General features: G+C 37.3%; 1 protein-coding gene across 5 annotated transcripts in view; it reads left to right on the top strand.

Annotated features, from left to right (window-relative positions):
- BRWD3 (bromodomain and WD repeat domain containing 3) overlaps positions 1 to 13,639 on the top strand; it is a 217,047-nt gene that overhangs the window by 138,501 nt on the left and 64,907 nt on the right. For all 5 annotated transcript variants that reach the window (XR_004622282.1, XM_002928622.4, XM_034648786.1 and 2 more), the window contains one exon: positions 632 to 745. Coding sequence is in view for 4 of the 5 variants with exons in the window: in XM_002928622.4 (XP_002928668.2) it covers positions 632 to 745 (114 nt within the window). In the remaining variant the exon portion in view is untranslated. The remainder of the gene's footprint in view (positions 1 to 631; positions 746 to 13,639) is intronic.

Here is a 13,639-nt window from a genome sequence, read left to right as displayed (position 1 = left end):
AGTTTTAAACAATAAGCTACTATATTATTAAAAAGTTATTCTTGTCATGTTTCTGGTAATAAATTTCTGTACATTTTTGACTTGTAAAATGGAAAGGTATAATAAATCACGTAGGAGTTCTTCTTCCATTTCTTTATATGTTTTTATTTCATCCCGATGATGGTTTCTCTGCCTCATTGTAATTTCAGGTAAAGACTTAATCCACGTAGTTATTTGAATATTAATGTAAAAATTTATTATGTGCATATTGTACATATATACAGTGTATCCTGTATCCTGTTGCTTTAGTAGACAGAATTATCTTCTTGATTGTCACCATTTTATTGGCAAAAAGATCCTCTGTTACTTGTACTCAAATTCACATGGTGTTCTTGGGACTTAAAAATTTGTGGTTCTAGTGTAGTATATAATGTCATATAATTATCTGTCAACCAAAATTGAGCAACATATTAAAGAATTCACTTGATTATTTTATTGGTACTAAATTTTACATAATTAATTGGTAAATGAAAATGTTTAAAATTTGTATATTTTAGGTTTTATTATAACCTGATTTTTTTAACGTTCTCTGTTATTTTTCATACTACTATTCATATATTTATGGCTTATATATTTGTGAACTATATTTTAGAAAGGAGGACTGCTTTCTATAGCAGGTGAACCCAATGAAGAATGGTTTGCCCCTCAGTGGATTTTGGATACCATTCCACGACGTTCCCCATTTGTCCCACAGATGGGAGATGAGGTAATTGTTACCTGTTGTAATCTTTTTCTCTTGGAACCTCAAGAGCACTCACTTTAATCAGTCTTAGGGCATTTATATTCTCAATTCTATTATATGTACACTGGCTTAACTGCTGTCCTCCACTATATTCTTGTGGACAGTGACAGAATCTTACTAATTTTTGTATCCTTCGTGTTATCGAAAACCTACCTCTGTGCTTCAGAGACAAAATATAACTCGAAGACAGAGTTTGGGTAAAGAGGAACAGTAGCTTTATTGCCTTCCCAGGCACAGGAGGCTACAGCAGGCTATGGCCTTCAAAAACTTCAAGTCCACTGGAGGAAGGGGATAAGGGGGTGTTTAGGGAAATACAGAATCAAGCTGGTTTTGATAGGAATTGTGTACCTTCTGCCAGCTCTTTTATTATGCCTTTAGGGTGGTAGCAGGTTCCTGAAACAAAAGGCTAAGAAGGGAGGAGGGGAGGTTTGCAAGAGAGAGGTAAAAGGTTACTTTAAAATCTAGCTTCATTGAAGCATTACTGTAGCCATTTTAATTTCTGTTCAACTTTATGCTTTTAAGTGGTTTCACTTGTAGTACTTAACACAGAATCTTCAATATATTAGATGCTCAGAGAATATTTAAATAAATTGATTGGCTTATGAACTCATGAAAACAATTGTCTTTATTTTAGCTTAATTGCTACTTAGTAGAATTAAAGTGGTTTTTGAGTCCTAATTCAAGTCCTAGTATTTTTTTTTGAAAAAGCCCATGCTCAACCTGGTAGAAAATATGCTAGAGGACAGTTACCCCTTTCAGTGATTAGAAGAATGTCATTTCATAAGCAAGTCCTTCCTACTGAGCCTATGATTAAGTAAAATAGCCATATTTATTACTGGTCAGTCAAAAATTGATTTAAATTCTATCTTGTAGAAAATTTTCATTTTCTTATAAAAATTATGGTAACATTGTAATATTTTGACTAAAATTGGCTTGTATATTCTCTGATACATTGAATAGCCATTCATTTCAGAGTGATTAAATGTTTGCAGTTCTTAATTTAAGACTACTGATAGGAATGTAATATTGTCATCATAATAAAAGAAGGGGCAAAACTTTGCAAATGGATCTAAAAGTCATGGGACCAATAAAAATTTCACCAAATGTTTCTATAATTGACTTTTATGGATACCTTATATCAGACATAGTGATCAAGTAGTCTTATAAGTAAATAATTACTTGCTGATTATCTTTTGATATTATTAAAATGTTTCCTTTCCTAATTGTGTCTTCAAATAAGTATTGGAATTTGGAGCAATGCTTGTTTGTGTGGTTATTTTAGTAGAACATGCTCTGATGAATGCCGTATTAAAAAAACCCTAAAGAGCTTATTCAAGGGCATATTCAAGATCGTGATTTGTTATACTTATTGCCTGTTCTTATTGAGGCTTAAGGGGAGTAATTTTCTTAAGATTTTATTTATATTCCATTCACTTAACATACAGTTTTATATTAGTTTGTCTCAGGTATGCAATATACTGATTCAGCGCTTCCATACAACACCTGGTGCTCATCACAAGTGTACTGCTTAATCTCCAGCACCTATTTAACCCATCCCCCTACCCACATCCTGTCTAGTAACCATCAGTTTGTTCTCCATAGTTAAGTCTCTTTCCCGATTCTCCCTGCTCTTTTTTTTCCCTTTGCTATTTTGTTTTGTTTCTTAAATTCCACGAGTGAATTCACATGGTATTTGTATTTCTCTGCCTGACTTATTTCACTTAACATAATATTTTCTAGCTAAATCCATGTCCTTATAAATGGCAAAATTTCATTCTTTTCAATGGCTGAGTGGAATATTAATATTAAAATATTAATAAATATTAATAAAATTTTTAAAAATACTAAAAAGCATTTTAACTATAAATATTTAGTAATATTATTTAACATTTAGTAATATATTTTTTAAAATAAAACCACACCACCATTATGACATTAGAAAGGTAATATCATTCCTCAATACCTGACCATTTGTTTTAGTTTAAGATTTTCATAGGTGAGGGAGGAAGGAAGGACATCATTGATAAGAATTAAAGAACTGTGAATGCTGGAAGAATAATGGGAGTGCCATATATTGCCACATTATCCACTTAGCAACTAAAGTTGTTAAGAGAACAAAAGGAAAGGACTGGAGAAGAGAGGAAGAAAAGAATTGGTATATGCTATTCTATTGGAATATTACTCAGCCATTGAAAAGAATGAGAATTCCATTGTGTATAGATAAGTCGATGGACACATGGGCTGTTTCCATAATTTCACTATTGTACTAAACAATCGAGGTGCATGTATCCACTTGAATTAGTATTTTTGTATTCTTTAGGTAAATACATAGACAGTAAATTCTGGATCCTAGGGTAGTTCTCTTTTTAACTTTTTGAGGAACCTCCATACTGTTTTCCACAGTGGCTGTGCCACTTTGCATTCCCACCAACACTGCAGGAGGGTTCCCTTTTCTCCACACCCTTGCCAAGACTTGTTTGTTGTGTTGTTGATTGTAGCCATTCTGACTGGTGTGAGGTGGTATCTCATTGTAATTTTGATTAGCATTTCCGCAATGATGAGTAACGTTGAGTATCTTTTCGTGTGTGTTGGACATCTGGGTGTCTGTCTTCTTTGAAAAAAGGTCTATCCATGTCTTCTACCCATTTTTGAATTAGATTGTTTTTGGGGTGTTGAGTTTTATAACTTCTTCATATATGTTTTGGATATGAACCCTTTATCAGATATGTCCTTTGCAAATATCTTTTCGCATACTGTAGGTTGCCTTTTAGTTTTGTTGATTGTTTCCTTTGCTGTGCAGAAACATTTTATTTTGACGTTGTCCTAATAGTTTATCTTTGCTTTTGTTTCCCTTGACTCAGGAGACATATGTAGAAAGAAGTTGCTACACCATTGTCAAAGAAGTTAGTGCCTGTGTTCTCTTCTAGGATTTTTATGGTTTGAGGTCTTACATTTAGGTCTTTAATCCATTTGGAATTTATTTTTGGTTTTGGGTATATGAAAGTGGTCCAGTTTCATTATTTTGTATGTTGCTCTTCAATTTTCCCAACACCATTGGTTGAAGAGACTGTCTTTTTCCCATTGGATATTCTTTCCTCCTTTGTCAGAGATTAATTGATCATGTAGTTGTGGATGTATTTTTGGATTTTCTATTCTGTTCTATTGATCTATGTATCTGATTTTGTGCCAATACCATACTGTTTTGATTACCACAGCTTTATAATAAAAATTGAAGTCTGTAATTGTGATGCATCCAGCTTTGCTTTTCTTTTTTAAGGTAGCTTTGGCTATCTGGGGGGGGGGCTTTTGTGGTTCCATACAAATTTTAGAATTGTTTGTTCCCGTTCTGTGAAAAATGCTGGTGTTATTTTGATAGGGATTGCATGAAATGTGAAGGCAGTGTTGGGTTTTATAGACGTTTTCACAATATTTGTTCGTTCACTCCCTGAGCATGGAGTGTCTTTCCACTTTGTCTTATCTTCAATTTCTTTCATCAGCGTTTTAGAGTTTTTAGAATATAGATCTTTAACCTCAGATTTATTCCAAGGTATCTTATTAGTTTTGCTGCAATTGTAAATGGAATTGAGTCCTTAATTTTGCTTTCTGCTTATTCATTATTGGTATGTAGAAATGTAACAGATTTCTGTACATTCATTTTGTATCCTGCAACTTTATTGAATTCGTGTATCAAACCTAGCACTCTTTTAGTGCAATCTTTGGAGTTTTCTACAGAGAGTATCATATCAACTGCAAATAGTGGAAGTTTTATTTCTTCCTTGCCAATTTGAATGCTGTTTATTTCCTTTTGTTGTCTGATTGCTGAGGCTATGACTTCCAATACTATGTTAAATAAGAGCAGTAAGAGTGGCCATCCCTGTCTCGTTCCTGACAACGATGGAAAAACTCTCGATTTTTCCCCTATAAACACAATATTAACTGTGGGGTTTTTTTTGTATATAGCCTTCATTGTGTTGAGATATGTTTCCTCTAAACCTACTTTGTTGGAGGTTTTTATCATGAATGGAGGCTGTACCTTTTTAAATGCTTTTTCTGCATCTATTGAAATGATCAGGTTTATAAAGATTTAAGATAGTGGAGTAGTGGGGGTACCCTATATTTGCCTTGCCCCTCGAGCACAGCTAGATAAGTATTGGGTCATTCTGAACACCCACGAAATCAGTCTGAGGACTGAGATAACAAATTGCACAACTAGAAGGAGAAAAGAGGCCACTTTATGGAAGCACAGACAGACTTCAGTGAGTAGCACAGTGCCCACTGTGGAAGCTTGAGCTGCGTAGACTAAACCCTGCCCCCCTGAGCTCTGGAAGTGCTTTTTTTTTTATAAGGCAAGCTTTCCTGAGAACCAGAGCAGCAGGCACCTCCCCCAGAAAACCAACACAAACCACCCCGCCCTTACCAAGTCTACTGACCATAGAGTGTGGCAAAACTTCAGATCTAGTGGAAGCTGGATCTAACCTCTTTTAACAAGCTGACCAGAGGACACCAAGCTAAAACTCACCATGCACTGGACAAGGTCCAAACACTCCCCACTGCAGGCGAGAAGAAACTCTGCAGAGGACTGATATGAGGGAGAGAGCAGCCTAAATACAGCAGCAGAGTGCACAGGGCATACACCAGAAACATTTCCTGAAGCACCAGGCCCTGGCCAGTATATGACATCATCTTCATATAGCATTACTCTCAGGAACAGGAAACATAACAGGGTTTCCTAACACACAGAAGACAGAGACCTAGGCAAAATGCCACATCAGAGGAATTCATCCCCAAAGAAATAACAAGATCATGGTCAAGGATCTAATCAAAACGGATATAATATGCCTGAGCCAGAACTTGAAACAACAATCATAAGGATAGTAGCTGGGCTTGAGAAAACCATAGAAGACACTGGGGAGTCCTTACTGCAGAGATAAAAGACCTAAAAACTAGTCAGGCTGAAATTAAAAAATGCTATAACTGAGATGTGAAACAGATTGGATGTAATGAAAAGGATAGGAGAACTACGAATAAATGATACAGAAGACAAAATTACGGAAAATAATCAAGCTGAAAATAACAGTGAAAGGAAAATATTCGATCATGAATGTAGACTTAGGGAACTCAGTGATTTCATAAAGCATAATAACATATCATAGGAGTCACAGAAGAAGAAGAGAGGGAAAAAGGGGCAGAAGATTTATTTGAGCAAATTAGAGCTGAACACATCCCTAATCTGGGAAAGGAAACAAACATCCAAATCTAGGAGGCACAAAGAACTCCCATCAGAAATCAACAAAAACAGGACAAAATGAAAACATATCATAGCAAAACTTGTAAAATTACACATAAGGAAAATATCCTGAAATCAGCAGGGGAAAAGAAATCCCTAACTTACAAAAGAAGACAAATCAGGTTAGCAGCAGATTTATCAACAGAAACATGGAAGGCCAGAAGGGAAAACATGATATATGCAATATGCTGAATGGGAAAAATATGCAGCCAATAATACTTAATCCAACAAGACCTTAATTCAGAATAAAAGGAGAAATAGAGTTTCCCAGACAAACAAAAACTAAAGGAGTTCGTGAACACTACACTAGTCCTGCAAGAACTATTAAAAAGGATTCTTTGAGTGGGAAAGTAAGTCCAAACGCAACAAAGACTAGACAGGAACAGAGAAAATCTCCAGAAACACTGAGGTAATACAGGTGACATAATGGCACTAAATTTATATCTATTGATAATCACTCTGAATGTAAGTGGGCTAAATGCTTCAATTAAAAGACATAGGGTATCAGAATGAATCAAAAAACAAGACCCATCTATGCGCTGCCTACAATAGGCTCGCTTTATTTTTTTAAATGCATCTTTATTTTTTTTTTGCTTATTAATATTTTTTATTATGTTCAGTTAGCCACTATATAGTACATCATAGGTTTTTGATGTAATGTTCAGTGATTCATTAGTTATGTATAACACCCAGTGCCCATCACAGCACATGCCCTCCTTAATACCCATCACCCTGTTACCCCCTTCCCACACCTCCTTCCCCTCTGAAACCCTCAGTTTGTTTCCCAAAGTGCATAGTCTCTCATGGTTCGACTCCCTCTCTGATTTCTCCCCCTTCGGATTTCCCTCCCTTCCCCTATGGTCCTCCATGCTATTGTTTATGTTCCACATATGAATGAATTCAGTGATAATTGTCTTTCTCTGCTTGACTTACTTCACTTAGCATAATCCCCTTCAGTTCCATCTGTGTCAGTGCAAACGGTGGGTATTCGTCGTTTCTGATGGCTGAATAATATTCCATTCTATATATGTACCACATCTTCTTTATCCATTTGTCTTTTGAAGGGCATCTCGCCTCCTTCCAGTCTGGCTATTGTGGACATTGCTGCTATGAACATTGGGGTGCATGTGCCCCTTTTTTCACTACATCTGTTTCTTTGGGGTAAATACCTAATAGTGCAATTGGTGGGGCATAGGATAGCTCAATGTTTAACTTTTTGAGGAACCTTCATACTGTTTTCCAGAGTGGCTGTACCAACTTGCATTCCCACCAACAGGGTAAGAGGGTTCCCCTTTCTCCACATCCTCGCGAACATTGGTTGTTTCCTGTTTTGTTAATTTTTGCCATTCTAACTGATGTGAGGTGGTATCCCATTGTGGTTTTGATTTCTATTTCTCTGATACCGTCTGATGTGAAGCATTGTTTCATGTGTCTGTTAGCCATTTGTATGTATTCTTTGAAGACATGTCTGTTCATGTCTTCTGCCCATTTTCTGAATGGATTGTTTTTTTGAGTATTAAGTCTGAGAAGTTCTTCATAGAGATTGGATACCATCCCTCTATCTGTAGCGTCATTTGCAAAGATCTTCTCCCATTCCATGGGTTGCCTCTTAGTTTTGTCCCATTTCCTTTGCTGTGCAGAAGCTTTTTATCTTGATGAAGTCCCAAAAGTTCATTTTTGCTTTTGTTTCCCTTGCCTTTGGTGCCGTGTCTTGAAAGAAGTTACTGTGGCCGATGTTAAAGAGGTTACTGCCTATGTTCTCCTCTAGGATATTGATGGATTTCTGTCTCACATTGAGGTCTTTCATCCATTTTGAGTTTATCATTGTGTATGGTGTAAGGAAATGGTCCAGTTTCATTCTTCTTTATGTAGCTGTCCAATTTTCCCAGCACCAATTATTGAAGGTACTGTCTTTTTTTCCGCTGGATATTTTTTCCTGATTTGTCACAGATTAGTTGACCATAGAGTTGAGGGTCCATTTCTGGAGTCTCGATTTTGTTCCATTGGTCTATGTGTTTCTTTTTGTGCCAATACCATGCTGTCTTGGTGATTACAGCTTTGTAATATAGCTTGAAATCAGGCAATGTGATGCCCCCCAGCTTTTTCTTTTTTTAGCATGTCCTTGATGGTTTGGGGCCTTTTCTAGTTCCATACAAATTTTAGGATTCTTTGTTCCAGCTCTTTTAAAAATGCCAGGGGTATTTTAATAGGGATGGCATTGAAAGTGTAGGGGCGCCTGGGTGGCACAGCGGTTGAGCGTCTGCCTTCGGCTCAGGGCGTGATCCCGGCATTATGGGATCGAGCCCCACATCAGGCTCCTCTGCTATGAGCCTGCTTCTTCCTCTCCCACTCCCCCTGCTTGTGTTCCCTCTCTCGCTGGCTGTCTCTATCTCTGTCAAATAAATAAATAAAATCTTAAAAAAAAAAGAAAGTGTAATTTTCTCTGGGCAGGATAGACATTTTAATGATGTTTATTCTTCCAATCTATGAGCATGGAATGTTTTACTAACTCTTTGTGTCTTCCTACATGTCTTTCATAAGTGTTCTGTAGTTTCTAGTGTATAGATTGTTTACCTCTTTGATTGTGTTTATTCCTAGGTATCTTATGGGTTTTTTTTTGTTTTTTTTTTTTTTTGCTGTTGTGAATGGAATCAATTCCTGAATTTCTCTTTCTACAATTACATTGTTAGTGTATAGAAAAGCAACTGATTTTTGTGCATTGATTTTGTATCCTGCCACATTCCTGAATTGCTGTATGAGTTCTAGTAATTTGGGGGTGGAGTCTTTTGAGTTTTCCACATAGAGTATCATGTCATCTGTGAAGAGGGAGAGTTTGACTTCTTCTTTGCCAGTTTGGGTGCCTTTTATTTCTTTTTGTTGTCTGATTGCTGAGTCTAGGATTTCTAGCACTATGTTGAACAATAGTGGTGAGAGTGGGCTTCCCTGTCATGTTCCTTATCTTAAGGGAAAAGCTCTCAGCTTCTCCCCATTGATAATGATATTCGCTGTCAGCTTTTCATAGATGGTTTTTATGATATTGAAATATGTTCCCTCTATCCCTATACTCTGAAGAGTTTTAATCAGAAAGAAATGCATTTTGTCAAATGCTTTTTCTGCATCAATTGAGAGGATCATATGGTTCTTGCCTCTTCTTTTATTAATGTGCTATATCACGTTGCTGGATTTGCAAATGTTGAACCACCCTTGCGTCCCAGGTATAAATCCCACCTGGTCGTGGTGAATAATCCTTTTAATGTTCTTTTGGATCCTATTGGCTAGAATCTTGTTGAGTATTTTTGCATCCATGTTCATCAGGGATATTGGTCTCTCATTCTCCTTTTTGATGGGGTGTTTGCCAGGTTTTGGGATCACATAATGCTGGCATCATAGGAGTTTGGAAGTTTTCTTTCTGTTTCTATTTTTTGAAACAGCTTCAGAAGAATAAGTATTACTTTTTCTTTAAATGATTGGTAGAATTCCTCTGGGAAGCCATCTAGCCCTGGATTCTTGTTTCTTGGGACATTTTTGATTACCGCTTCAATTTCGTTACTGGTTATTCGTCTATTCAGATTGTCTGTTTCCTCCTGTTTCAGAATGGTGGTTTGTACGTTTCCAGGAAGGCATCCATTTCTTCCAGGTTGCTTTAATTTCTTGGCATATAGTTGCTGGTAATAATTTCTATTAATTGTTTCTATTTCCTTGGTGTTAGTGGTATTCCCTCCCCTTTCATTCATGATTTTATTAATTTGGGTCATTTCTGTTTTCTTTTGGATAAGTTTGGCAAGTGGTTTTCAATCTTATTTATTCTTTCAAAGAACGAGCTTCTAGTTTCGTTGTTCTATTCTACTTTTTTTCTGGTTTCTGTTTCATTGATCTCTGCTCTAATCTTTATTATTTCTCCTCTCCTGCTTGGTTTATGTTTTATTTGCTGTTCTTTCTCCAGCTCTTTTAGGTGTAGGGTTACCTTGTACATTTTGGATTTTTCTGATTTTTTGAGAGAGGCTGGGGTAGCTATGTATTTCCCCCTTGGGACTGTCTTTGTTGTATCTCATAGGTTTTGGACCGATGTGTTTCTGTTCTCATTAGTTCCATAAATTTTTAAGTTCTTCTTTGATTTCCTAGTCGACCCATTCATTCTTTAGCAGGATGCTCTTTAACATCCCCATGTTTGAAATCCTTCCAAATTTTTTCTTGTGATTGAATTCCAGTTTCAAGGCATTGTGGTCTGATAACGTACAGGGAATAATCTCAATCTTTTGGTATTGGCTGAGTCCTGATTTGTGACTCAATATGTGGTCTCTTTTGGAGAAAGTTCTGTGTGCATTCAAGCAGAATGAGTATTCTGTTTTTTCAGGGTGGAATGTTCTGTATATATCTGTGAAGTCCATCTGGTCCAATGTGTCCTTCAAAGCTCTTGTTTCTTTTTTAATCCTTTGTTTAGATGATCTGTCCATTGCTGAGAGTGGAGTGTTTAAATATCCTACTATTGGTGTATTATTGTCAATTTGATTATTTATTTTGTTTAACAGCTGGCTTTTGTAGTTGGCTGTTCACGTGTTGGGGGCATAGATATTTAAATTCTTAGATTTTCTTGTTTGATAGACCCTTTAAGAATGATATAGTGTCCCTCTGGATCTCTTATTATAGTCTTTGGTTTAAATTCTTATTTGTCTTATATAAGAATTGCTACCCCAGCTTTCTTTTGAGATCCTTTGGCATGATAAGTACTTCTCCATCCCCTCACTTTCAGTGTGGAGGTGTCTTTATATTCAAAAAGATTCTTTTGTAGACAGCATATGGATGGGTCCTGTCTTTTTATCCAGTCTACTACCCTGTGCCATTTCAGGAGAGCATTTAGGCTCTTCACGTTGAGTTGCTACTGAAAGATATGTATTTATTGCCATCCTATTGTCTGTACAGTCCCTGTTTCTATGGATTATCTCTGTAAATTTCTGTTCTATATTAGTCTTGCGATCTTTCTTCTTTCATAGAATCCCCCTTAGTATTTCTTACAGGGCTGGCTTGGTAATCACATATTCTTTCAGTTTCTGCCGGTCCTAGGAGGGAGCTCTTTATCTCTCTATCCATTCTGAATGGCAGCCATCCCAGATAAAGTATTCTTGGCTGCATGTCCTTCTCATTTAGTACCCTGAATATGCCTTGCCAGCCCTTTCTGGCTTTTCAGGTCTCTATGTACAGGTCTGATGTCATTCTGATGTTCCTCCCTCTGTACATAAGAAATATCTTCCTCCTAGCTGCTCTCAGGATGGCTTCCTTGGTTTTAAGATTTGTGAATTTTACTATTACATTCCAGGTGTTGATCTGTTCTCCTTGATCATGGAAGGGGTCCTTTCTGCCTTTAGGACACAAATGTTTGTTTCCTTACCCAGATTAGGGAATTTCTCAGCTATCATTTGCTTACATATATCTTCTGGTCTTCTCTCTCTCCACCCTCAGGTATCCTAATAATTCTGACATTGGAGCATTTCATGGTGTCACTGATTTCTCTAAGTCTGTTGTCATGGATTTTAAGCTGTTTGTCCAATGCCTCTTCCTGTTCCTTCCTTACTGTCAGTTTATCTTCTACATCACTAATTCATTTTCTGCCTCATTTACCCTAGCTGTGAGAATATCTAGTTTAGACTGCCTCTCATTCATAGCGTTTTTAAGTTCAGCCTAATTACATCTCATTTCTGCTCTTAGAGATTCTATGTTGCTGCTAATGGTTTTTCCAAGCCTAGCTATTTTCCTCATAATTGCTACCCTGAAGTCTTTCTCTGACATCTTGCTTATGTCTATATCCATTAGGTCTGCGGGAGAGGCCATTGTCTCTGGTTCTTTTCTTTGTTGGGAGTTCCTCCTCCTAGTCATTCTGTTGAGGGGTGGTTGAGGGGATGTACAGAGTCCGAAATATCAACCATAATCACAGGCAGGATGCACCCTGGGAAAGTTCGGAGCAGTCGGAAGCCACCATCACAAAAACACTGCCAAAATGAAACCCAGGAATAAGATTTAAAAAGTTAAAAAAAAAGGGGGGGGGGTGTGAGAGGAGAGGGGGCTACAATCTGTCAATGTGAGTAAGGTATGATGTTTCAGTTCTTCCTGGGTGTATTTTGTTCTCTTTGTTAGAGAACACTACTTCCCAGAGTTACAGGGAAATTAAAACTGGTATATATAAAGTTAATATTGAATAGGGAAGAAAGGACTACTTTGATGCTTATATCTGAGTGTGTATGTGTACTTTTTCATATATATATGTACACACACACACATATATGTATATGTTGGGAGTATAAAGTATAAGGTAAAAAGTATAAAGTAAAAAGCTACTATGGAATATGTTTTCTTAAACATCTAGTTGAAATGAGAAATAGGTAAAAAGAAAAAACAGAGAAGAAATATGAGAAAGAAGGAAAAGAACAAAAAAACAGTGATATCTGAGAAATACGCAAGCCGTGATGCAATACTTAGAGCTCAGTATACTGTTTTCCCCTGGTGTTGGGGTTTTACAGTTTTATGGGGACTCTGGGGTTATCGTCCTCTTGTTCTTCCAGCTTGTCTTCTTGGGGAGGGGCCTGCTGCGCTATTTTTCAGGCAACTCTGCTTGGGCAAAGTTGCCCTGCCCCTTATGAGGGGTCTGGGTTCTGTGGAAACCAGTTTTGGGGGCTTTTATTCTCTGGCAGCTTTTTGTGCTTTTTTATATCGTCAGAGCAAAGGAAAATGTCCGCACCTTGACCTCTGCCGCAGGGCAGAAAAGTCACAGTCTACTCTTCTCTGAACCCTCCAGAACACAGTCTCCCTTTCTGTAAGCACTGCTGAAAACCACAGCCTCCCACGGGTGCTGCACACCCCCAGCGACCCTCTCAGTGGTGGAATCAGGCCTCCCCTTGTCTCTGCCCTTTGTGCTTCTAAAACTGTGAGTAGTCCCAGTCCGGTTGGGCAGCCCTGGATTCGTGGGCTTAGGCAGGAGTGGCTGGCCTGGGGTCCGTGGGCTCAGGGTGCAGCGGCTGGCTACAGTCAGTGATAGGCTCACTTTAGACCTAAAGTCACATACAGACTGAAAGAGAAGGGATGGAGAACCATCTATCATGCTAATGGATGTCAAAAAAAAAAAAAAAAAGCTGGAGTAACCATACTTGTATCAGATAAACTAGAGTTTAAACCAAATACTATATAACAAGAGATGAAGAAGGGCACTATATCAAAATAAAGTGGTCTATCCAGCAAAAAGAACTAACACATGTAAATTTTTATGCCGCCAACTTGGGAGCACCCAAATATATATGAATTAATAACAAACTTAAAAAAACTCAGTGATAATAATACAAGTATATTAGGGGACTTTAACACATCACTTACAGCAATGGACAAATGATCTAAGCAGAAAATCAACAAGGAAACAATGGGTTTGAATGACAGGCTGAATGTGATGAACTTAACAGATATATTGAGAACATTTAATCCTAAATGCTACTCGTCCAACCAATATTACAGTATAATGTGATGCATCACTTACATATAATACCCAGTGTGCTCATCACAAGTGCCCTTCTTAATACCCATCACCCATT

The sequence above is a fragment of the Ailuropoda melanoleuca genome, chromosome X (assembly GCF_002007445.2).
Source record: "Ailuropoda melanoleuca isolate Jingjing chromosome X, ASM200744v2, whole genome shotgun sequence".
NCBI classification, from domain to species: domain Eukaryota; kingdom Metazoa; phylum Chordata; class Mammalia; order Carnivora; family Ursidae; genus Ailuropoda; species Ailuropoda melanoleuca.
This window is presented reverse-complemented; position numbering and strand designations above follow the sequence as displayed.